The sequence below is a fragment of the Tubulanus polymorphus genome, chromosome 2, assembly GCF_964204645.1.
Source record: "Tubulanus polymorphus chromosome 2, tnTubPoly1.2, whole genome shotgun sequence".
Classification (NCBI taxonomy): Eukaryota; Metazoa; Nemertea; class Palaeonemertea; order Tubulaniformes; family Tubulanidae; genus Tubulanus; species Tubulanus polymorphus.
The window spans coordinates 4,528,411-4,554,692 of record NC_134026.1 but is presented as its reverse complement, the minus strand read 5'-3'; the positions used below and the strand labels follow the sequence as shown (position 1 = coordinate 4,554,692).

General features: G+C 39.1%; 4 protein-coding genes across 6 annotated transcripts; 2 read left to right on the top strand and 2 right to left on the bottom strand.

Moving 5' to 3' along the window:
* The first annotated feature begins 124 nt into the window (after positions 1–124).
* Positions 125–6,783, top strand: LOC141900206 (glucosidase 2 subunit beta-like). The gene is made up of 15 exons (XM_074786988.1): positions 125–284; positions 492–608; positions 875–970; positions 1,394–1,451; positions 1,877–1,994; positions 2,084–2,147; positions 2,236–2,301; positions 2,403–2,487; positions 2,607–2,685; positions 2,925–3,026; positions 4,063–4,195; positions 4,364–4,433; positions 4,542–4,706; positions 4,799–4,898; positions 5,251–6,783. Exons 1-15 carry the CDS (start codon positions 125–127, stop codon positions 5,389–5,391), a joined length of 1,554 nt encoding a protein of 517 aa, XP_074643089.1. The 3' UTR covers positions 5,392–6,783.
* An 827-nt stretch (positions 6,784–7,610) lies between these two features.
* On the top strand, positions 7,611–12,580 carry LOC141900120 (uncharacterized). Of its 3 annotated transcripts, XM_074786866.1 has the most exons (6): positions 7,611–7,765; positions 7,936–8,194; positions 11,375–11,459; positions 11,531–11,597; positions 11,688–11,790; positions 11,984–12,579. In XM_074786866.1, the coding sequence occupies exons 3-6, from the start codon at positions 11,433–11,435 to the stop codon at positions 12,342–12,344; spliced, it is 558 nt and encodes a 185-aa protein (XP_074642967.1). In that variant the 5' UTR covers positions 7,611–7,765; positions 7,936–8,194; positions 11,375–11,432; the 3' UTR covers positions 12,345–12,579. The 3 variants fall into 3 exon arrangements, with proteins under 3 accessions (XP_074642967.1, XP_074642968.1, XP_074642966.1); XM_074786867.1 differs by lacking the exon at positions 7,936–8,194 and having other exon boundaries at positions 7,614–7,751; positions 11,984–12,580; XM_074786865.1 differs by lacking the exon at positions 7,936–8,194 and having other exon boundaries at positions 7,615–7,765.
* A 681-nt stretch (positions 12,581–13,261) lies between these two features.
* LOC141898967 (NACHT and WD repeat domain-containing protein 2-like) lies at positions 13,262–20,648 on the bottom strand. The gene is made up of 7 exons (XM_074785117.1): positions 20,404–20,648; positions 20,007–20,095; positions 19,720–19,836; positions 19,098–19,313; positions 18,589–18,733; positions 17,691–18,283; positions 13,262–17,454 (listed from the first exon to the last, which is right to left on the bottom strand). The coding sequence occupies exons 1-7, from the start codon at positions 20,516–20,518 to the stop codon at positions 13,492–13,494; spliced, it is 5,238 nt and encodes a 1,745-aa protein (XP_074641218.1). The 5' UTR covers positions 20,519–20,648; the 3' UTR covers positions 13,262–13,491.
* Positions 20,649–22,596: 1,948 nt separating this feature from the next.
* On the bottom strand, positions 22,597–24,068 carry LOC141899862 (melatonin receptor type 1A-like). The gene has a single exon (XM_074786444.1). The coding sequence runs from the start codon at positions 23,665–23,667 to the stop codon at positions 22,666–22,668; it is 1,002 nt and encodes a 333-aa protein (XP_074642545.1). The 5' UTR covers positions 23,668–24,068; the 3' UTR covers positions 22,597–22,665.
* Between the last annotated feature and the right edge of the window lie 2,214 nt (positions 24,069–26,282).

Below are 26,282 nucleotides of genomic sequence, written 5' to 3'. Positions count from 1 at the left end.
TTTTTTACCTTTTACAAAAAGGTATACTGATGACATGTTTTGTCCAACTGGGAAATAAAATACTACGGAGGAAAGTATCTGAATTTCAAGGCGTCGTTTCATCGAGAAATTTAAACGGGTTAAAATGGCGACTGTTGACGTAGAAGTTCGTGCCGGGTTTGTTAATCTTCAAAAATACTGCGTTTTCTCCCTAATCCTCCTAAATTACATTCTGGTTATAGGGTCAGAGAACGGCGTATCTGCATCCAACACAGCGCTGAAAGTCAAAGGAGTCGCAATATCGAGTAGGCAGCCGTACTTTTTCACTCTGCTCGACTAATCATCATCAATTCCAATCAATTTATTGTTCCACCAAGCACTCGCTCCCATACTCACACTTAAAGTGCGTTCGATAATCCTACTCGGGTAGTCTGGATAATTTGTTTGGCCTAATCCAAGTATAAAGTCTGTTAGTGTTGATGTTGATTGATTTCGTTCTGCTATATTTGCAGAATTGTCCTTTTACAACCCTGATATTGATTTTACGTGTCTCGATGGTTCGCGGTCGATTCCATTCCACCATGTTAATGACGATTACTGCGACTGCATGGACGGCACCGATGAACCGGGTAAGACTATGAATAATTCGAAAAGCTTGGTTAGAAAATCACGGACCTGTCGGTCTACGCTTCAAATTATTTTAATACCAAATCTATACTTGAAAATAGTTTTACTGAATATGCAATATCCATTTTGTGGTAGTTATCTAAACGTTCTTGATGTGAATAGCATTTACTTATTAAGATCCATTATCCATATTTCTCTTTAGTTGTGATATCAGTTGATTTATTTGCTCGTGAATTCTTAGGTGTATGAATACCTCTTCTACATACAGGTACCTCGGCATGTGCTAATGGTCAATTCTATTGCGTGAATGCGGGATACAGACCTGAATATATATTCTCATCCAGAGTTAATGATGGTATTTGCGGTGAGTGATATATTCTATCTCTTGTTGTGTCATAGATCTTCATTAATCGCCCACTTTTTCATAGAATATGTAACGTCCCAGTATTTTGCGCGGCCTATGATATTTAGGTTTAAAAATGAAGGGGCTTTAATCTCATATACAGTTAACCACGCCTAACTTTGACAAACTGGGACTGGCAAAATTCATCTGAGTTAAGTGAAAGTCAGAATTAAGTATAGGAAAATGATTTCGCATTTTGTCAGAGTTAGTCAAAAGTACCCAGTTGGCCATGTCCGAGTAAGGCAAAGTTTCCTGAGGTTTACTGTATAGTACAACAATGAGAATCATGGAAATAATCAAATTTAAATTAGAATACCCTCTGAATTTGAATTATACCCAATGGCTACCCTCGAAATGACCAAATGTATGTTTGTTTGTTTAAAGATTGTTGTGATGGCTCTGATGAATCATCGGGACTTGCTAATTGCTCTAATACTTGCAAGTAAGTTCAACACAGAATGTTTAATCTTAATTCATTACGTAAAAGAACCAAGTGATAAGTTAAATAACTTGTTTCTTAGATTTAGTTTTGCTGTTACAAATATTCAGCTAATCTGACAAGTAACTGAATGGTGTAAAGACCAGGTTTCATAAAGTTAATCACAATCAATTCACATTCAAAATGAGAAGGTTGCCGTCTTATGATAATTTAATTTTGTAAAACTGGCCACAGTCTGTTAAGAGGTTGGTGATTATGGATTATTGGAGTCATGGGCTTCTCACCCATACACTGATTGAATCAACTTAACCTAAAGAGTATCATTAGTACAATAAAAAGAGGAGACCTTTCATTGTCAATTCCATTTTTCTCCTTTTTCGTTAGGCTACTTGGAGAAAATTTTATAGTTGTTTTTGTCTTTGTCTTAGTGAGATGGGTAAAGTGATGCGCGAAGAAGCGGAGAGACTTCGCAAACTACAACAGGAGGGCTACCAGTTATATATAGACTACCAAAAACAGGGACTGGAGTCCAAACAGCAAAACCAGGTATTAATACATTCACGGTGATCGAAACAGAGCAGAAATTAAATTGATTACAACATTTTTTCAGTGTTTTCTTATTCTTCAAATTATAGCTGAAATTACAAGAGTTGCAGTCACAAAAGCAAGGTTTGCAAGATGCCAAAAATGAAGCAGAAAGTAAGTAAATAATTTATTCTTACTTGTTTCCACAGTTGTATGCTCCAGCAATGGCTCGAATGCCCTACAAATTCTTTTCATGTTTTAGAAATTAAGAATGAAGCTGAAACTCCTGAAACCGAGGCTAAAGAGAAATTTGATAAAGAATGGGAAGGTCTGTTTTATCATCTCGTTCCTGTAATTTCTATTGTGGGCTATACTTCTGTAAATGGAAATTCATTGAATTGAGAGAAAAAAAACAACTTTGTTTTACAGTTTTAAAAGCGGAAAAAGATGCAGAAAGAGAGACGAAGAAAACTGAAGACTCGTTTAAAGAATTAGATACAAACGAGGATGGAGAGTAAGTTAGCATTCAAACACGCCTTACTCAGACCTTTTGTCTCAGGGGGACTAGAATTTATATTTCAATGCTTAAAACTAAATGATGTTTGTTGTTACCGCTTCGCGTTTCATTTGTAGAATATCTGTACAGGAGATGCAACAACACTCCGAATTTGACTCAAATTCGGATGGTGAAGTTTCCGTCGATGAAGTGAAGGTATATTTACTAGATACAACATCTGTAATATTTCCAGGAATTGTAGCCTTTTCATTTCAATAAGTCAGTTCCTTGTTGTAAATAGCATTTCTCAAAGTTGTTTATTTTGTGATACCATGTTGTTGAATGTTCACCTTTTCAAACGTACTACAAACTGTCACGAATTTCTACTGGCATTGAAAAAAATGCATCAGTTAATTCCATCATTGTATTGCTACAGTATTATGTCATTTTTTAAGGAATACTTCGAAGATAAGGAAAGCATCAATTTCGATGTGTATAAAGGCAAGATATGGGAGAGTATTAAACATATGTACAAGAAGCCACAAGCAGAAAAACCAGTAAGTACGAGCAAAGGATATTGACGAAAGAAATATTTTGATCTCTTAGTTTGTCTTCGTTTTGAAAATCTGTTGAAGTTTGGGCTTTCCATATAGTTTAACGAGGGGTCTGTGAAATTCTTGTCATCTTTTCCTATGTACATAATTTAGTGGGAAAAAATTATTCAATGGACACATTTGACTTGTTTTCCCTACTTAATGAATGGTCGTCGTTTTGGTATTTTCACATTTTCTACATACTCCCCAGACCCCACATTTTCTTTGAATGGCGAAATTTTTCTCATTTCAATTGGTCTTAAAAGTATTTTTTCGATCTTTTGTTGTTTTTCCGATCATCCACGAGCAGGTCGTACAGCAGCAGCAGCAGCAGCAGCAGCGACCTGCCCCTGGCGTTGGTCATGATTTTATGCCTCGCTTGCGCATAAAAATTAAAGGTCATAAAGAGGTATTCCAAATTCTCTCCCACTTCTTATATGCCGGTTGTAGTTTTCAGTTAGCAGGCATCCAGGGTGCAACTCTCTTCATTAAACCTCGTATTAAGGTACATGGGTTTCAATTTGCGAATAATGGACTTAATCTAAACTTCAGGGCCCGGTTCCACAGTCGTGAGTAAGAGTTAACTGAAGAGTTGAAATCATTTCATTTTCAATGTTTTATGGGTCAAATTTAACTGATAACCGGAACTTGATCCAGTAAAATTGACTGGTGCCATAAACTGCCCCTTATTGAAATCTCTAGTTTAGGGTGAAAATATGTATTGATATGCTTAGTTTATTACCTTCAGCTCTTAACATATTCTACTGGAGGTGGTTTCATATAGGCATCCTGATTCTAGAATTCCCTTTATTGAAATACTTTTTTCAGTAATCCTCATCCAATTTTGATGGTCAAGGATATCAGAATATCGTCTGATGTTGGGAAATATGCATACCACTCATTGTTTTTTATGCTGATTTTATGTTATTCAACGTGTGACTTTTCCACTGGATTGTTTTTCGTCGTAAGATGAACATGAAATCATTCCGTGTTTATTCAGAAGGAAGAGGAACTACCTAAAGACGAAGAAGACGAAGATGAAGACCAAGAAGAAGGAAAAGATGAAAATGCTGAAGAGCCAGATGAAGATCAAAAGCCGGATTATGACGAAGAGACGAAAAAACTAATTGAAGGTAAATTTACAGTGTTATATTCATGAGCTTGTAATGGTGTTTGCAAATAGATATATCTGGATCAAGGAAAGCTCTAGGTTTTGCATAGAATGTTACATGAATTTGTTATTTGCATAACTTCATAATACATTCCTTTGAGTAATCCTCTCAAAAAACTGTCTTTTCTAGTGGCTGATCAAGCGCGTGACACTTTCAAACAAGCTGAAGACAAATTGAATGAGCACAATAGACAAATGAGGTAAGATTTTTGTTTTTCCTTGGAATTGTCTGCTAGTTACGAGCATAATCTCTTGGAAGTTGTATACAAAAGAAATCATGTTATTTATGGAATTATTATTGTTTTCAGTGATATTCAAACGACCCTTGCGTTAGACATGGGGGCAAATAACGAGTTTTACCCGTTGAAAGGAGAATGTTATGAATTTACGGACCGAGAATATACATACAAGATCTGTCCGTTTGAAAGGGCTTCGCAGGCTCCTAAAGCTGGCGGTCATGAAACTAATTTAGGGTATGTTGTAATGATATAGAAATTGTTGCCGTATTAATTCATGGCTTCGAAACATTTGAGTAGAATTAATTTTTCTTTCTCATAATCTTTAGAACCTGGGGAACTTGGAGCGGTCCAGAAAATAACAAATATAGTCAAATGAAATTTGAACACGGAACAGGCTGTTGGAACGGTCCTGAAAGATCAGCAACTGTGAGTATATTTAGTTGCTTAATATTTATTTATACAACTTATCCATAATTCACTGACCCAGGTTTAAACCCTGTAAAGAGACATATAGTGTAGTGATTAATAGTAATTTGATTCCTATAGCGCCCTTTTCACTGTGATACAATGTTCAACGGTGCTTTCCAATAAATCGGTGTTGATACCCCCAGACTATAATTCTAACCATATCAGTGATCTCTCCCTGCGGTGAAGTAACACCCGAGCAGCTGCTAGGTGCTCAGGTGTTATCTGTCAGGCCAGGTACCCATTTACTCCTGGGTGAAGAGAAGCAATGAGGATAAGTGTCTAATAGCCATTTGAATGTTCATTATTCTAGGTAAACATTCATTGCGGATTGACGAACGAGCTGTATAGCGCGTCCGAGCCGAGTCGGTGTGAATATTTATTCGATTTTAGAACGCCGGCCTTGTGCAACAGTCAAGGAACGGGAAAAACTAGCGGGCACGACGAACTATAGCACGAAAGACCGTTTAGGTGACATTCCATCCAAATTTACTGAGATACATTTCGTGGACCTTTACAACAACTACAGGAATCGTGCTGCATTGAGAATTCATGAACCTGCTGCCATTTTGAACTGGGTTTATTAATCGTTGTTCGTATCATCGAACCCCCAGTTCAAAGCGGCCTCAGTTTTGATGGAAATTTATTGAAAGCAATGTTGATTGAAACACAAACTTGTTTAGTTGTATTTATTATCATAATTATTATTATTATTATTATTATTATTATTGTCACCATTATTATGAATGTTGTGCTGTTTGAGTTGATGATGGATAACTATTTTGTGCTATTATTTCGAATTCGTCCACAAATTTGTACCAAGGATGCAGTCTATTACAGCAACATTTTAACCCAGAAACCCTAAATGTATCTGGGTCCTGTAAATGAATCGCTTTCATTCTGGCAGTTCTGTCCTACTCGGTACCAGTTCTGTTCACCGTTTTTCTCATTCACCATATAAATTCGTTTCATTTGTCGCAACCAATTCGCAAATCTTCTCCTCTAAATGTATTTTTGGTCATATCTAATATGAGAACAATTATATCTGAGATAATTGCAGAGGACGGTAGAGTCGACAGTCGTTGAAGAGAGTGTTAAAATTTCCAATGATCCCTTACTTATTGAAGTAACAAATATAGAAAAGACAATCTAGAAAATCGTGTATTTTAGCGAAGTCATGATTTAAGTTAACTCATTATTGGTTCGATCGGTCGTAGGATTATTAGGAGTAGGACTGGTCTTAAGGATCTAAATCGTGACTGAAACCCGATAGTTGTCCTGAATGGAATTTAGACCACTGTCAATATTGATTGTGAATGTTGTGTAAAGGTAATGGGGGTTCTTCAAGCGAACACATTTTTTCTTCTAATTCGAAATACGTTTTCTACACATTTCTTTACACGTATTTATGTTCAACGACATGAACCAGAAATCACTGCCAATGATTATGTAGTTAATCAATTTTTCACCGTGTGCTTATAAAATGTCTCTGGTTGCTTGAATGTGCGGAACACGAAACTGTTTAATTCCTGTATTTATATCATGCATGTGCTCCTAGTTTATAGGTTTCCAATAATTTCCCCTATTTGAAAATAGAATATGTTGAGGTGCTTTCATTTCAGATTTGTTTGTATATTTCGTGAATTCTGTTGTAAGTAGATGTAAGGGTTTGGTCATTGGAAGGTTAGAACAATTTTACTTATGATGTCTATTAAACACACCACACACACATTTGAGTTCACAAATGCTTGTTGTTTACATCTTTAAGGTCACTTCTTCGGTTGTGAGAGTATGCGATCAACTACTTTTTGGTATATTCTATTACTGACTAATAAAATCATTTCAATCATCCATTTTCAAATGTTTCGTTGCTTGGTTTTCTGCGAGTTTATAACTGGTTTCGTACTTTTAGTCGGGTCGTTGGTGAAGAAAATCGTTGGGTGTTTTCGCGTTACCTCTTGGTCCAAGCTTGGAGTAATCATTTGACGAATGATTACTCCAAGGTCCAAGTAGCAGGCTGAACTTAACTGTAATAAACCGGCTTTACATTTCCAACGTATTGAAAAGACGTATTACCAACAATAGAAATATGCCCAAATGAGAAATCTAAAACCCCGCGAAAAGTTAACATTTGCTAAATCTACGAATTACAGCGGACTTCACACGACCGTAACCAGAAAATCTGTTCGTTATAACCGATAGTTCGTTATATCCATGGTATGAAATTAATTAATTTCTTACTTGGGACGAAATTCTATATTTGTTATATCCGACGAATCGTTGTATCCGAGTTCGTTATAACGAGGTTCCACTGTAACTCAGTTGAGAAAAGAAGTCCCGGTATCAACAATAGACATAGGCCCAAATAAGAAATTGAAAACCCTGCGAGAAGTAAGCATCTGCTAAATCTACGAATTATATCAGTTGAGAAAAATTTCATTCAAATACATTTCTTGATCATTTAAAATCCATATCTTGCATTTTGTTTACGATGAAAAATAACCTTATCATAACCTTTTTATTAAGTACATTATACAAACATCTACTAATACACCGATAACGGCTATAATCAATCTTTGGGCCCACCGTACAATGAACCAACAAACCGCGTACACGTACATTGAGTTCGATTGTCGCTTGGTCTATCATGAAAACATATCGATGTACTGTAATCAGTTAGGTTTACTTAAAGGACAAATTCCATTTCAAACTGATAAAGATGTTTGGCAGCGAGTAGTCAGAGACTCGATCTATGCATAAGTTACGTGTAATCACTGGCCCAGTGTCTATCTCCTGGCAACGTCATTCTGAACTGTAAGTCAAGAAAGGTAACGTTCGCTTTTCTCTTTTTTCGCTGTTTCAACTTAATAAACGTGGAATAGAATTTTTTCGAACACATTATTTGTCTGAATTGTATACGGTGATAATTTGATAAACACACGACCTTTGGAATTTTAAAGAGCAATAAACTATGCATATGCTGGGTATCTTTTTTTAGATTAATGATCGCTTCTTGATGTTCACAATTGATGAAATTGATGAATCAGTGACAATAAGCCAGGAAAAACATATCTTGACAGGACAACATTTATTACCAAAACATCTGTTACAATATATATAGATCTATATAAGCTTATATATACATGTAATCTGCATAAGATACACACATGAGGCCTAAATACAGCGGAAGAGAACCGATGGAACGATCGTTGATTGTGAGGAGTTTGATTTTAAAAATAGAAGATTCCGTTTAAAAGGTAAAAAGGCCTGTGTCATTCAATGAAAAATATATATATATTTAGGGATACGTGGAATAGGGATATATTTTATTTCATTTTGTTTGAGGGGGGGGGGGGGTAGGTGGTTTCATGTGAACCTACACCGAATGAACGTGTCTTTATGGAAATTCTTACAAAACCCAATTTTTACAACTTAAAACATCTCGATTATCACGCACTTAAAGAGTCTTACAGAGACAGCGAATGCATTGATCTACACGATTGGTCATATATAGACCCTTAAGATATGGGTGGTTACTAAATACGTACATTCATTCGGGCCAAGCAAAATGCCTGCATTCCTCGATCCCTTTAGGGAGTCCACCGATACTTCCGGTAATTGTTTCAATCGGGGGTAAAGTGGACCTCCCGGTTTGAGGGAGATGGCCACAATCGAAAGAGAAAGGTCGTCGACGCGACTGCGGTGTTTTCACCGGTTTATTGATAACCGGTAACGTCGAACGTGCCAATGTGCTACCCATTTCTTGTATGGAGTCGGGACGAAGGAAGCGTTCTTTGACGCTCGACGCGCTCATTCTTGGTGCCCGAGGGCGACCCGGAGAGATTTCAGCCGAAATCGACCAGGAACTCGTGCATTCCGACGGCGAGTCGACCGATACAAACATCGAATCGACACTAGCGCGACTCCGATGTAAGAAATGCACGATTTCCGAATCTTTTTGACCGGACCCGTTCTCAGAATTGGATTTAGACGCATTTTTCACCGAAATCTCACAGGAAATCACCGATACGTTCGACAGACTTCTTTCTATTTCGGATCGATGCGGCGTAGGTTCGGTCGGGTGAGCACCACCCTCGTCCGAATTCATGATAACTTCGATTGTTAGTTTATTCTGGGAAGGATTTTCCACAAGAAATGATGGCATTTCGTACTTATCGGATTGAGCATCTTGGCCTACTCTTGGGGCACGATTCTGTACTTCTCTGGCCGTCACTGGGCCTTTCTTGGAGCCATACACCGAATAACTATTACGCCAACTGTGAATAAGGATGCTGATCGAAGTGCGAAGTCTACTATTGAAAATCAGAAATAAAGGATGGAGCATTAGACAAATAACTCGAATCAAAATGCAAACGAGTTGGGAATAGGGCTCCGTACAATTCGTCGACTGTGAATAGCATTTTATAGCGAAATAAATGAAATATGAAATAGTATTGAAGAGCACAACGCGGGAAAGAGTCGCCGTACTGCGGATTTCACTGGTGACAACTTGAGTGCTGTAACCTGGGATGAACATCGTTGACCGGCGTCTGTATGCCATATCATTGAGTGGTGGTCTGGAAATGCTGCTTTTTCTTGCCGCCCCGCTCTCTAGATTTTCGTTTTCGGCGCTGTACTCTTTATTTACAGACACTAGCATTCGAGCGCAAACGCACGCAATCACAAATGCAGTAACTGATATGGCGATGCCGAAGAAGTATTCCGTGGTGATGTCGTACCGCCACAGATGTACTGACGAGACAAACTCATCAAATTTGCTGCAAACGATCTGAGTCGGGAAAGGAACCGAAGTATAGTTCGAGGAAGATCCTCGATAGTGCAAGGCGCCAGAAAATCCCATGAATAAAACTGAAAATTGAAAAATGAGGTCTAGATGATTTACAAATAAACAGATTACAGATGTGACGCGTAAAGAAAATATACATAGACTTCTTCAAATTTACCTGTAAAAATCCAACCCGCCGCTTGGACGATAACAACCGCTCGCTGGCTAATGTTTTGGTAATACCATTCCAAGTTGTATACAGCTAAAAATCTAGAATAAATCGACAAAATAAGCTTGAAATCCGAAAACTATGAACGTAAAAATGTCTTTACAACGGAATGTTCAATATACTTACCGATCAATGGCAGTCGTAAGAATCGTGAAGTCGTGAACTTGGAATAACACCGAATTGAGTAACGTCGTTGTCCGGAACAAGGCTTGAGTCTGGGCCAGACTTGGCACCGCCAGAAGTGTAGCGATTAGCGGTATCGTTATAACTGCTATCGAAATATCCACTACTAGTAGATTTCCGAGCACCATCCCTAAAAAGAGTTTCAATGAAACGAATCAGTAAAAGAAAACCCCTTGAAATATGATTATTCAATGGCTAAGCAAATAATGCCGATTAAAAAGGAGCTTTGGGCTCACGCGGACCCTGCAGCACTTACCCGTAGATGTTCTACTGCGTGAGTTGTGCATAACTTTCCCGATCAGGAAGTATCCGATTACTGCGAGAAGTGCAGCTGTACATAGGACAGCGGCTGAAGCCTTCCAAACTACCGATAAAACCACCTGAAAACGAATATTATCTTCAAAAAGGGAAAATCTGGCAGCTTCGTTCCACATCGCAAAGTGTCCGAAGATGGAAAAAAAATTATCTCGATGACGTCATTCCATCATGGTGGCTGACTCGGACATTATTCTGATAGAAATTTCTGTCCGGCTAGATGCACGATAAAAGATTTTCACATTGGCCAATTTTTGTTTTCTCGCGCGTGAAAACAAGAATCCCAAACGTTTTGAATTCTAGCGCGAGAAAAGAAACAGTTTTGAATGTAAATATTTTTGATCGTTTTTAAATATTTTCAACATGGCCCGTCCAATTACCCACCATATTCCATTGATATATCCCAAAATCACACAGAATTTCGGTGGACTTACCTCCATAGTAACCCTTGAGACAATATTCTATCGTTCGCTTCTTAAATTCATTTAAATGTTAAGTCTCAAGTGGGGTAATTAACACGTTGAAATATTATCACCACTGTCGACGTCATAATCAAAATAATGTATATACTTCATGTTCAGTTGAATTTCATTGAACGATCGTGGAGCTAATTTGGTTAATTGGGCATTATTGAAAACAATCCAAGTGACGAGAATGTGAAAATATTTTTCGGATCAAAAGTGGTCTTTCATTATAAAAACCTGATTTTGGCTCTGAGAAAAAGTTTTATGGATAATGTAGGCGAACCGTGAAATCTAATATTCACGTACATTCCTCGTTCAAACAAGAATCACGCATTTTCATAAAATTAGGCATGTCTTGTTCTACCCATAACCTGCAACGACGCGATCCGGCCGCCTCTTAGCCTAAATACTTTTCGCGTATAAGGCGAAGTTTATGTTCACGGTTTGTATTATTTTGCAGCGATTGAATGCTTCACATCAATGAAATGGAGGCGAAATGAAACTGATAACTAAAGGCGATGAAGGCTGATGAGACAGGTGGCCATGTAAGTAATATGACAAATTTGCAGAATATTTATATTTGTGATCAATAACTCATTTTATCGATTAATTTCAGCATATTTTCAATTTTGATCTCAACTTCGTGTCTTTATTTGAAACGTGGAAAGTACTCGATGTAATAGGTATAGAAAAATGTCTATAAGTGCTCATTCTTTTCTCTATTCGTCGTTCTAATATAATATATCATATATCTAATATTTTCTATTATAAAGACCTAACCCTAGTTCTATTCCTAACTGTTTCGCTCGCAGTGGGATTAGAGGTAGTGAAATGGACGAAGATTTACGCCCTAAGCCCTCGACACACAGAAACTAGGCAAGTATATACACTACTGCAAATATTGTGTGCTCAAAAGTACTCGACCTCATATATGCGTTTTTACTAAATACGTGAAACTATGAATTGTAAGAATTGTTGCATAAAGACAGTATTGTTCAAAAGCCTTTACGATCATTATACAAAGACAGAACCAGCTCTTTTTGTGATAATCTCAACGCATATTTTGTAGGCTATATCTGATAGGCTTGCATTGCTTCAAAGCATTTCTCCAATGTGTTCAAATGACGATGTCCTATCTTTTGATGCTCCTCATTATGAAAGGCCACATTTGGATATGGATCACGATGGTGCTCGGAGGTGCTCTTGGGTACTTTCTCTGTGGCTGGACGGCTATTCGCGTCAGAAAACTTCCTAAAACCACAGTGAAGTCACCAAATCAAAACGAACGGACAGTTCTCCCAAATACGCAAGAAAAATGCTGTAAAACGTACATTTCGACGACGAAAGCTGGTGATGCAGAACAGCGCAATGGCGGCATTGCCAAATTCATGTCATTGTCGGGTGCACCCGCACGAGAGACATTTGTGTAGCTTTTCGCTTGGGGCTTAATCATTTTGTAATCAAATGCTCTAAAATTCTTTCTAAATCTTAATTCTACTTAAGATGTCAATGTGGTCAACAATCCCATAATGTAAATATGAAATTGTAATGTACATAGCTAAACATATTTTTGTTATGCGAATATATATAATAATATATTTAAAGTAGCTTTAAAAAGCATGTTGTGCATTGATTAAACATGTGATCACTCCACACTTTGCGAAGCGTACATATAGACTTTCACTGGTTGAAGCTCGTGAAGCGCTTGAGGAACGTGATTTGTACTACAGCTATGACGTGACTTAAAAAGCTTCCCCTATCGAGGAACAGCTCTTGAAAAACATGTTCCTTTTCATTTTCATGTTCCTGTACGTAATAATATATCTTAGAATAATGAAGTCGAATAAAGAAGTTTCCAGTTTCTAGGTATACCATATTGTGGCGGTCTCAATGTCCCCATCGTTGCCACGTTTTTTTTTTTTGTAACAAAGGTTTTGATTGAATATCAATCAGCTCAGCAGCTAGAAAAACCTAATTTAGTCATTATTCTTAAAAAAATGTAATGTCGATTTTGCCGGCTATTCTTGGGGTTTTTGAATGTGATGATATGAAACCTGGGACCGCATATTTTGGAAACTTATTCTTTTTTAAAACCTATGATGATAAAGGTAATCCAGAGTTAATTGCTTTCGTACAACTTCGTCATCACTATGCACTTCGTCGCGCACTATAATGAGTAATCCAATTCCAAAGGCGCGTGGCTTTCAACGTGACTAACGTAATAGCGTTATCGTCCAGGAGTCCGGCTTTATCCGATTGTACCAGAAGAACTATTCAAATTCAATAAATGTTTTATTACCACATTATCACATCGTATACGTAGATAACAACAGTAACAAAAATTCGTGTTTCATAAATTAAAATTAAGAAAAAAAAGTATAAATACATGTACTAAACATTTTATGGCTATATATATATATAGTGGCAATTCTAAGCGGTTGGTTTCATTTGGCACATCTGAAACATTAAAAGCGGTGTTCAGCTTTCGGAAAACATAATTTCTATATAAGATGTTTCGGTCTGCCTACGTACATGTTAAGCGAATTAATACAATATTTTATGCAAATTCACGTAGCACTACATTATCAAACAAGATTGAGACTTTGGATTCAGATAAAGATACGTGTCAGACTGAGGCCGAAATCTGGGAATGGGAGTAATTTCGTCGAGTAGTTCCTTATCCGTCTTCCCACTTCTCATGCTGGGAGTATCGCATCGTGTTAGGTCGTCGATTTTGTCCCAAGACTTGGTGCGTTTCAGTTCCGATGATGGCGATCGGGTTGGAATCGAACGGATGAGCTGTGAACGGTTCTCGTACATTTCGTCGATCACCATGTAGGATTGGACGCGACCGTCCGCGCAGCCGATAACGACCGTTCTCTCGTCTGATCCGACCTTGATGCTGTTGATATTCGACTGAACGTTACAGCGCACTATTTCTTTACCGTCCTCTAGTCGAAGAGCGTACAACTCGGCACCGTCTACAAATACCACTACTTTACCACCAACGGCCAAAGCCCAGGGTTGCGCGGAATCCTCGTTCAACTGTCGCAAGAAGTAACCCGAGCTAACGTCAAAAATATTCGACTGGAAATCGATGCAGTATGTCAGATCGGGGCTAAACAGCAAACGGTGATCGATGGGAACCGTCGGTCCGAAAAAGTTTTCGCAGACGTGATTCACCATTTTCGAGTTGACATCAAACAGCACGAGACCACGTTGTACACTGTCCTCGCGGACGATGGCATCATCTTCCGGATAGCTGACGTATATGATCAGAATGATATACGCGAAATTAGTCGGGCGCACGTGCAAAATCCTCTGGAAATTCACCAGTAAAGACGCAAGCACCTCCGATGAAATATTACTTTCCTCGAGTTTGGCCACTTGTTCATCAGAATCACTGATTTCGTATATGTTTATCGTTGGGTTTACGTATCTAGCTTTCGTTCCATCGAATTGCTCAGCAGATAAGGCGATAAGATAGTTATCATCGGCAGTGACGAATGAGTTGCATAACAAGTTCACGACAGAATTTGTAAAATTACTTTCGCGCACGCGGTCGAGATCCAGGCTAAATTTCCGTATGTGATAAGAACCGCCTGCGCTGTCTCCTTGATGGAAGATGTAGAACGCGTTACTCGTTCTATTGGATACGGCAAATGCTGGAATGCTGCCGAATTCATAGATCACTGATCGATCAACCACGCTCCAGATTTTATTGCAATGACACGCTTTGGTGGCTTTAATGGATACAAAAACATATTGGCCGTCCGGGGTTACGGTGAAGTCTATCACAGGCCCAACATGCGTCAGCAAGTCAGTTAACGCGCCAGTAGCGATATCAATTATTCCAATCTCATCGCTGTTTTTACATTTCACCACGCATAGTCGGTCATCTGTCGTTAGTTGCATGTCAACGATTGGATGTGTCATCTTATCTAATGTCGTTGTCCCGTTGCCGATCGTATCTTCTATGTTCCACACATGGATATTTTCGGAGCCTTGTTGATGGGTAATGATCTGTCCATGTCGCTTTGCTACCAGGAGTGTGGTAATGACACCGACAGGAGCTTGGAGTGTCTTCAACAACGTACTATCTTCGATGTTCCATACGTAGATATTCCTGAATATCGTGCCTATGACCTGTTTATTACTTCGGGAAAAGGCAGCTCCCGTGAAGACCAGTTCCACGGTCGTTGAACGCGGCAAACGAAATTCTTTCGGGATATCGAAAGGCCTGTAACAGCGAGTTTGGATACTTTCATCGGCGATATCATAAACCAATATGGTACTTTTTCCTCGGACGAGAACGTATTTGTTATCACCTGATATGGCAATATGTGTAACCGTATCCATTGTGACAGCATGTTCCATCACTACACGATATGAGACATCAGTAACTCCATTCCTCATCAACATGGCCGTGATCTTATTCACATTGCCATCCAGCCAGAACGCTTTGTTCCCATCGGGCGTGTATGCAATTGCGACAGGCTTCGAGTCGTAGACCGCAGTTCCCACGTGTTGCAAAATTCGTAGGTTGTACGCCAGTATGCTAGTCGATGCGTTCACCATAACCAGCGAAGAATCGGGCGAAATCTCGCACACAGTCGCTCGACCATCCAATCCGAGAATCTGTAAAAAGTTACACGTTGAAACTTCTGCTATGCACAGATAACTGATATCGGAAGATACCAGTACACAAACGAAGTCATCAGACACACAGACTCTCGACATCGTAAACTTCTCCCGTGGTTTTAAAGAGATATGATTCGCTGGTATAAGCTGTCCGATGAAATCGCCAGTCTTAGCATCGTGCACTTTGACGACCATTTTTGTTATGTGGTCAACGAGCACGAAATATTTTCCGTTTGGTGTAACGTGCATATCACCCACTGAGACATCAACTGTTGACTGGTGTTCGCCAGTAGCCAGATCGAAAATCTTTACGACGCTGTCCTCCCTATTCTTGGTCATCAAAAGTTGGTCATTAGACGTCAGAGCCAAGAAGTGTACCTCTTGTCCAGCATTCAGCGTCCTTTGTAAAGCTCCTCCGGGTTTCTGGTGGTAGGAATAAGTAGGTATCATAGCACTTTGCTGTAGGCCAGTCTTATCACATTGCTTTATGAGTTCCCTGATGTTTTCATGAGTGCTGTAATAACTTAGAAGACGTCCAGAAAGTTCGGTCGCCATATTGTTGACGTTCTCTTCAATGACGGGAATAGCAGCCTTTAGAGCCTCCTCGACGAGTGTCGCTTCGACGCAAGGATTCAAATTCAAGTCGAAGATCGTGTGATGCACCGATAGCGCTTTCGTCTTGTTGTACAGCCATTCGTAATTAAACAAAACCAACCTATTCAACTCATCCATTTTACCACATAGATAAAGGTGCTGAGGAACTTGGTCAAATTTTCGTCTGTTGAACATCGTATTTGATTCGTCACCGAATACCAACGGTTGGGATGGTACTAACCGATCGGCCTCTGCCGCACAGAATGGCAATTTCTGGTTTTCGATCAGAGATTCTGGCAAGAGAAATGGCTTCTTCCTATTGTTCCATATCCCCAAAAAGTAGTCAGCCATATTTCTATGTATTTCCTGTTTGAATTCTGATTGGTACATGTAACGTACGGTGACCACATACCTATACATGTCGTTTGCCCAACAAGTTACCGTCACCCCCTCGACGTTCTTTTCAGTGAGCACCGGAGAGAGGGCAGTTTTGATTTTCAACCAAGGAAGAATGGGCATTCTCCTCACCGGAGGATGCCAAACATGGAAAATTTCAGACAGAACATCATCATCAAGAGACAGAAGGTCTAAAAGTTCAGAGTCGCTAATTCCCGTGTTTGAAGCAGTGAGATAAGCGATACAGCGGGATACCACTGCTCGACCTAATTCGTTTTCTAAATTATCAAGCGTTTCATTAACCCAGTCAGTTGGATCGCACGGTAACATCTCATTTTTGGGGACGTATGAAGACTGCCAGTCCTTAACCATAGCAAGAACAAGTTTCATATAAGAAGGAGTGGAGCATTTTCGAAACAGAAGCCACACTACTTCCCTTTGTACGTCAGTAAGCTTTCTACCTTCGGTTTCAAGCCAAAGATCTACGACTTGCAGACATTCCTCCGCAGAAAGTGGCCGGATTTCGATGTAATTCGATTCGTTTTTATATCGAAGACGAAGGTTTTCGAGTATTCCGTTTCGTTTCGGATCCGTAGTGATAATAACCTTAACGTTAGTCTTCAGTGTCTCCGGAAGCCAGGTCATCTCGTGAGCACAGACGTTCGGCGACAGACGTTCAATGCCGTCTAGGAACAACAGCAACGTTTTCTCTTTCGGTATCGAGTTGAGAAGATCGTAGAAATATTCTTGTAGCAGTTTGAAGGGTTTCGGCACTTTTTCAGATGTTCTTCCGAGAATAACGGAGAGTTGTTCGCATACGCTGTGCATGATATCTCGTAATGACGTACACGATGCTGAAAGTGCCACATACCTTGACACGATGAAGAAGTCATCTAACCAATTCACTACCTGAATAAAGAAATCGTAATAGAATTAAAACCAAATACATACTTTTGCCTGGTTTTGATTTCAAATAGAATCTACATCGTGCTATTTTTCTAACGCAATTTGAGTAGCATTATTGGGGTCGTTAACACCATGTAGACCTCCCACAGAGGAATGAACAGTGCTGACGCAAAAGCAAGAAATTGAGTTTATGTGAATAAATGTTACCCCGTATTTTAAGGGTTTAATCTAATATTCACCTCTGTTTGCACCTTGGCAGTAAGAGAGGTCGTTCCAACACCGACATCCCCGTATAAAACCAGAGGTTGATTCGTGTTCACGTAGATGTAATCTTTTACTACTTCCAGTAAACCTTCTCTCATGTAGAAATTTTTGCTGTTCAATTTCGTCATATGCCAATGCTCTAGAACATGTTGGTAGAGCCCTTGATCGTCGGACGCGTTCTTCAGGCGAGATTTTAAATTACTGCAATGCCGGTCGATTAGCGCTGTCATTTTATCTTTGAAGATCTGCGCGCTTTGGAGTAAATACTCCATGTGCAAATCGGGATTGATACCGTCGTCGTATTTCCACAGAACGTCGAAGTGATGCCGGTTCTCGTCGGGGATCCAAGCCGGTATTTTCTTTTCGATCGTGTCGGCGAGCATGTCCTGAAATTCGGTGTCCACTTCGATTTTCTCCTCGCAGTCGTTGTACGACAGATCGATGAATTTCGCAGCACGCTCGTCGTTCATGTAGTTCTTTACGTCGACGATCGTCCTATGAAACACGAGGCAGGAATCTTCGGGCGCGTTTCCGTGCATGATACAACATTCCAGCTCTCTGTCGAAGTCTGAAAATATTTCACCAAGATATTCATTTATTACATATAAAGTTTAATTTTCAATACTGTTCTTCTTATGATTCTTGTCCGCAACGGTATAACTATAGACTACACTTACTTCGGAGCCGATTACCCCTGAGGATTATCGCTCGCCCCGGAAAAAAATATTTTCAGATTTTTCCTTTCCTATCAATTTTCGAAATAAAAATCCGTTATTTGAGTCGCTTACGTGGAATAATCGTTTAGCTTTATTTTCAATACAATGTGCTGTATTTCTTAAGTGATAGATTTTGAAAGATGGCTTTTAACCTTACCGGACATAAGTAATTGGTGTCGTTGCATGTCGTCCATTTGTCCCTCAGTTGTCGCGTATTCCACTCCCTTTCTGATCAAACGTTTCAATGCGGTTTCAGTTTCCTGCCAGCTCGCCAGTGCCTCGGCTTGTTTCTCCGGTTCCTCCTGAAAAAATGACACATTTTTCACATCTCTTAAAAGAAAAGGATTCGGATGTTCAACACATATACCCGATATATTATGTGTAGATATTATTGTATCTAAACAATACATATTTCTAAAGCCATCTCATAGAATTTAAGGGTGGTGTTAACTCGTTGAATTGTAAAATCTACACATTAAAGATTTTTATGCACCTTTACGATGAACAACATCATCTCATCAAGGGAAATGATGTGCGGGTCTATGCTATCAGAAAATTATTGATAAATCAAATTCATTTTATTAGTTTATATTATTTCAAAGAACGTTAGATAGTTCTATGAAATATTGCACCTACTATCAAAACATATGCCATTTCCGCACATACCTTCATTGCTATGTAAGGATAAACGTCTACAATGTTTTTGAGCACGTATGTTTTTTCGACGTCATTTTCGTCGATGACGTACCAGTCGGTCAATAAGGGGAAATCGCGGGTGTCCTTATTTCGGCGGCGCTTCAGTGCCGACAAAATTTCTTCCATTGTGCTGCTGTGAATCATTCGAGGTAAACTCCAATTACCGTATTTCTGGCCCAATATTGCCTAAAATTGGTCGTATAAACAAATAAATCATCGATTTGATGATGTGTATTAGCAATTACACACATCCAATTGGTAATGATTGATAAGATCTAACCATAGTATTTAGTAATCATTAAAGGATTTATGGAGGAAACTAACTTTCGTGGAAGTTGGGGTCTCTAAATATTTATAGATATACAAATTTTAGGACACTAAGATATGTGTTTTGAGATATTTTGGGGTAATATAATACTTTGCGTTATTTTTGGATTATGAATGGAACAGGCAGGAGAGGTATGTTTAAATGTGGTCATCAGCAGAAAAGGAGGGTCAGAGATAGAGAATTCCGACTGACTGCTGACTCAGAAAACTCAACCACTACAACATTCCTGTTAGTCGAATTGATCTTAAGTAGTCTATCACCTACCACAAAATATGGACCGACTGACGTTTCGCAACATATGCTAATTTGTGCCAGAGCAAATTCGCAGTACCGACCGTCATGCCAAATTTCGTCACGAACACCCCAGTGTAAATCTACTACCTGTAATTGACGGAAACCATGTAAAAGCTCATTAGCGCTTATAGAAAGGCGAGATTTTTAGTACGAAATGACCCGTGGGTTCAATTGGTTCGACAGAAAGTGTTTGTTTTAGAGTTCTTTCTCATTCAATCGAAATTTTCCAAAATGAAATTTTGCAAATAGATATATACCTGGAACTCAAGGCCATACTGTTCCCTGGCGTATTCTCGTAATTTCGGATAAACTGTCTCGACGAGAATATTCCTCTCCTCGACTGTATCTACAAGAGATCCACGGGACCCGTAAGAGTCAAGGAAAAACTAGCTCACAAAAGTCAACGCAACGCCCCTCAGTAGATGAGGAACTGAGTAACGAAATGAATAATCTAGAAAAGCAAGAATTGATCGTCAAAAAGTAACGATACTTTCCACACTTAACTGAGAAGTATACGGTTCAGTTCATATTAATGAGTTTACTTTGTAATAGAAATCGTATGAAAACTATTTCGGAGAAGATCTTGCACATCAACGATGCTAACACCAATCTAGCCTTTCAACATTTCTAGAGAATCAATTAAGTTTCAATTACCCTGTGAAGACGAACAGAGATAGACGCGGATGACCTTCGATTGGACATCTGGAATATCTCGAACGTCTATGTTTCCAGTGATTATATCTCGATGTAGTTTTCCCGGCTGGTCCATCTTGTGTTTCGTTTATCTAGTGTCCAGTAGAACGGATTCCATCGTCAACTGTTATTGAAATCGATCAGTAATCTGCAAGACGCTGGCTAATTTCGATATAGCGTATAAATATATGCGGGTTCGAAACGAGATATTTGTTTTATTTCAGTACGGTTCTGCATAGGGCCCCGACAGCCATTGAGGTTTGTATAGTGTACATGTCGCCATTAGCAACCACCGCGCCAGTACTCAACCTTTTCAACGGCCTATAAACAACAAAGCCTCGCGTAGCTCCGACAGAAAATATATCCGTGAATAATTAATACAAAAGATCTGTCAAAAAGCTGCCGTATGGAGGAAATACATGCACAAACTACTAAAAAACCGAACGACCGCTTTTCTACACTTGTACATAGGCATATTGTGGAAATACTTAACCGGTTTTTTATTTTCCACATGAACGGTGTTACATTGAATAAACATTCGTGCGGAACAAAGCGACATAAATAATTTGAAATCTATATTTCGTATGTTTATTTCTGTGCATCAGCATTTCAATCTGTACATTCTATTTTTTGTCTCTATACTGCGTTTTCTTCTTCAGCAACGGTAACAAAAATCTGATAAGGTATCTATTAACTAGACTCTCTCTAGAGTCGCTTACCCAGGACTCCCTAACCCCGAAAAATATTTTCAGATTTTTCCTTATCAATTCATTTTCAAATAAGAATCCGTCATTTGATTCACCAACGTCGGATAATCGTTTAGCTCAGCCATACTAGGTAGTTCACTCATAGGTCACTGTAAAACAACATGCGCATATGCTTCTTCCAGTAAATAGGCAATGGCCAATCGGTACTTCAAATTATATCAAAACTTTTTATATTATACCTTCCCTCACGAATCAGTGAATCAAAATATTCTAATATTCTAGGCATTCAAAACAAAACACATCGTGAACATCGCATTCCGGCTTCTTTTTACTGCCTAGAATAGTTAACACGAAAGTTAGCTTTTACACCTCGGAGAAAAGCTATTGGTACGGCGAGATCCGAGGTAAGCGGTGTAACTGTCTGTATCCGATACATTCACTGTTGGTTCTTCTTTTAAAACAAAAAAGACGGTTTGTTTCATTTCAAATTCAAACAATACTCAAACTTGACAAAGAGCATCGTATACAAACGAAAGTGCTGCTGCTAAACATATTTCATTCAGTTTAGACTATAATGTCGACGGCTGTATTTTTGTGTACTAATACAAACTGAAAATCGTCTGCGCTGTTTTTACCAGGTTTGACCGTTGTATATAGTAACTTTTCTAGACTGACGCCAATCGGGGAATAAGCCGGGATACGTAAATATAATCAATTGATTTTGCTTGGATAGATATGGCCGCCGGCTGAACTTTAGCATCAAAGGGCATTAACATTCATTGAATTCGCGAACTATAGCGAAAGAGTTTTCCTTGAAAATAAATGATGTCACCGAATATTCTTGGTCACGACTGGATGACGCCAGAGTCACATGTGGATTTTGGTCAAGCACAGCAATAATCGTCCCGGTAAGCGAGGTCGATGACTAGGACCGCCGCCTGTTCCGAGATCGAATCCTCGCAAGCGTCAGATAAAACCCGTGACAGACTAGGCGAATTTTATCAGCGAATCGCCGAATTACCACAGGACGCGATGTAAATTTTGTTTGTAGTCTCGGCAAATCGACCCGCGCGAATCAAACATCGCCGAATTGCTAATCTAGCCCATGTGTATCAACTCCACCTAATAAATTCGGCGAAAAATACATACTGAATCATCATGTGATCATTTGACCGACGAATTAATTCAGCGAATCAAGTCTTCGCGCCGAGAATCTGCATCGCGTATATCGATTCGCCGAGTAAATTCACCTATGAATTTCACTTAGTCTGTCACGAGAGTCATTACAGAGTTTAATTGGTCTACTCATCCTTTGTCTAGCCTCTGTACGTGTCAATAATCAGGTGACTTTCATTTCTTGCACAACCTCTGCATACCTGGCTAAAGATAATATCAATTTTTACAAACAACAATTATGACATTTATTTCCCTCTTGAATATCATTTCCATCTACTCTTCTTAAATTACAATTTAAACGATTATTTTCAAGCGATTGTTTTTTTACAGTCCTGTAGAGTTACGAGTAACTGGTGCTACTCGTGGTCGGCAGCGGTGCCGTTGTTATGCTCATTCGGTCATCTACGTTTGTCTGCCAACGTTTGCTCCAGAAGAGCAGCGCATTTTTGTATCCTTGCTGAAAGTTTTTGTTCATCGCGCCGTAAACGATCCAGTTTATACACGAATTACTGAACGCCAACCATGTGACTATTTTTATCAAAAGGTTCGGGCAGCCGACATACGAATCGACGATCATCACGATACCGTACGGGTACCATACCAACACGAACAGGAAAAATGCGATAAACAGCATAAACACTGCCCGTCTTTCTTTTCGGTTTGAAGCTGGCGCTTTCCTTGCAGACGAAGGCAACACGCCAGAATTGTTTACGTGGACGCTCAGACGATTGTTCGACTGGCGAAGTTTGCCGTAGATTCGGATGTAAAATAAAAACGAAAGGAGTGAAGGCACGGCGATTCCGATAGCGGTCAGCATGATCGAACACGGTTTTGGGGTGCGGTTATTGAACGTACATACCCACTGTATTGGGTCGTAGCGGTAAACGCAAGCGCCGGAGAAGATACCCAACATAACGACTCCGATGGCCGTAAACCAAACGGCAAGAATCATAAAGACTGTGTGATTTCTTCTGAATATCTTGTTATATTTGGCGCTATGGCAGATACGTATGTAGCGATTGAACGCTATAAGGCACAAACTAAGCAGCGAAACACCGCACGAAGTTACGATCAACCAGCCGGTGAACAGGCACAACTCCCGCGGCAAAGCGTTCCCACCTCGTAAGATATTAGCCAGAACCGTCGCCATCCCGAATCCGGTTACGAACAGATCCGATAGCGCTACGTTGAAAATAAACGCGTTCGTCGTCGTTCGTAGTTTTTTCGTCAATATATACGCCAATATTATCAACAAGTTACCGATAATTCCCACCGATATGAACAACACGATAACTATTGTGTCAACAACTTGAAAAACAGCTCGTGTATCCTCCGCCGCCATTATAGTCTTTTGTTCTTCGAGGCTTTTATCCGAAAAAAGAAAACAAAAGATACAGTATCCGGGCTCCGCGATAATAAGAATGATCAAATTTGTGAATTCTTGTGATCCTCGATCTTATTGTTGTTGCATTTGCTATAAATAAACAGAAACGACATCACTAAAGTGTTAAATCCATCACGTAAATATATGTCGCGCAAAACGGCTGGTCTCCGCCCGTTTGAATATCAACCCATTCTCTCCAGCATTATATTGTTGAAAACCGGTTTTCCTTGAACTTTGTTCTGCTTCGTCTGCGATCTTCCTAAAAATCCCATTGCACATCCCTTAATGTCCTAATTATTGATCATATTCACTCGCATAGACTATTCAACTACTATTGAAGATATAAAATGGAAGTTGGCCAAAAATGTTTAATGTAGCAACGCGGCTCGGTTTCGTAAATGAGAGGCAAACCACGGCGTGTATACCCTTTATAGACTAAACTTCCAGTCACGAACCAACCTTAAAAACTTTCAATCAACATACTTGTTCGATAAATCACACGACCAAATAGCTCGAAACACAAATAATCCTGGGCCAATTACCGGAACAATGTTTTATAATTGTGTCGCTGGCTGATTGGGTCTGACTGCGCCAAATCTTAATCAAAATATTCCGTTCCAACAAAAATGTTCCAGCTCCATAATAATAGATGTATATATGTGTATAGCTATAACCACCGCCTTGAGGCGCGAAAATGTCGTGAATTTTTTTCTATCTTCGAAAGAATGTTAATTTCTTAATAAGAAGAAATGTCACCGTCGAGCATTACTCTGGGATTATTGCAGTTTTCTTTAAAATGTCAACACGAAGAGCTCTCTATGCGATGTACGTGTGTATATGAAAATGTCGCATTTTCTGTACAGAAACGCGATATATATTCTAAGAACAATTGACATAGAAATATATCCAAGTTTGCAGGCGCGAGCATCCGGATAAAGCCAAATCACAGCAGTATTCGCGTTGTTTTTCTTCGTACTGATCGGATCTGATTTTAGCGGAACTCTCGCTAGAAGTAAGTTGAGGTGCAGAATGACAAAACGATATCAACAATCCGAAATGTTTCGTCTGTGTGTGCCTGAGGGATCCGGGTCTGATTCGCAGCTGTAAAATCGGATGCACTCCGATAACAACAATAAGCGACCGGCAGCGAATCAAAACTTACCCGTCCATAAATACATCGCTGTTTAATACATCAGATCAAATCATTCTGATAGTTCTGTTTACACAATGTGCGCCGCAGACCGTTTGCATTATACTAATAATAAGGGGCGAAATAATTGGTACTTAATAAAAAAATAACACCGAAAGGCATAAGCACCTTGTATGTTGACACAACCCAACACTAAGAATGAGTATATATATACCGAGTATTTGATATCCAGACTGAAATCTGGGCCTTTTGGCTGATAAAATGAACATAGTGAATTTAGAACAAATTATGGATCATAGCTTCTATTCAGTATCAAATATATCAAGAGGATCGGCTGATGATAATTAAGGCATTTCGTATATCCGCAAGGCCGGCCACCACACTCCTACAAATAAATTTTCGCTGAAATTCAACAACCCCCCACAATGCAGAGGTGTGAAATAGTAATTAATGGCGTTGAATAAACAGGGATGCAATTATGAACCAAGTGAAAGTATACAACTTTTGACTTCGCCGTAATCGCCAGTCAGTGGTTACCATTTTGCTAGAACGGATGACCGATGGTTTAAAAATGCAATCAAGGGTATCCACATTCTCTGGTTCCCCAGAGTTCCTGGTTTCGTAAATTCGAAGTATCATATATTTGAAAAAAGAATTACAATTCTAACTCAGAATTAACAACTTACATCTATGCAAATGCTTAGAAAAGATAACAAATATATATATATATATATATATATATATATATATATATATATATATATATATATATATATATATATATATATATATATATATATATATATATATATATATATATATATATATATATATATATATATATATATATATATTAATGAATCCCGTTTTGATAACCCGAAAATAGCTCTGTACATACTGTGATAAGGCTTAAACAGGAAATTTGCTGTTTTTTCCGGGTACATAGTTACATATTTATTTTAGGTGGTTCTCTGTTTGTAGAGTTAGATCGTTGCGGTTGGGTAAAATATTCCAGGAGCCGCGTAACGTGCTCGCTCGCACACCGTTCAGGATATTCAGCAGTTGCTATAACTCAACCGGTCTGACCGACGTTCCTTCCTATATCTTCCTATCGAACAGGGCAGGGCGTCTGTCGGGCGGATCAAGGGTCTACGTCGGGGACAGGTGTACCCACAAAATAGGGCGTATCATATGATTAAAAAAGGACACCCGAAAGAAAGCTCACCGGAAAACATTAACTCATTTTTAGAAATACAGAAAACCCGCTTATGAATTTAAACCGTTTTAGATAAAAGTTTAATACTTTTCATTTTCCTGTTCAATTCAGGACAACACTGACATTTTTAGGGGGGAGCGCACCCCCTACTGGATCCGCCCCTGACAGTGTACCTGTAAACGACAATTAAAGTGTGTTGAATATTTC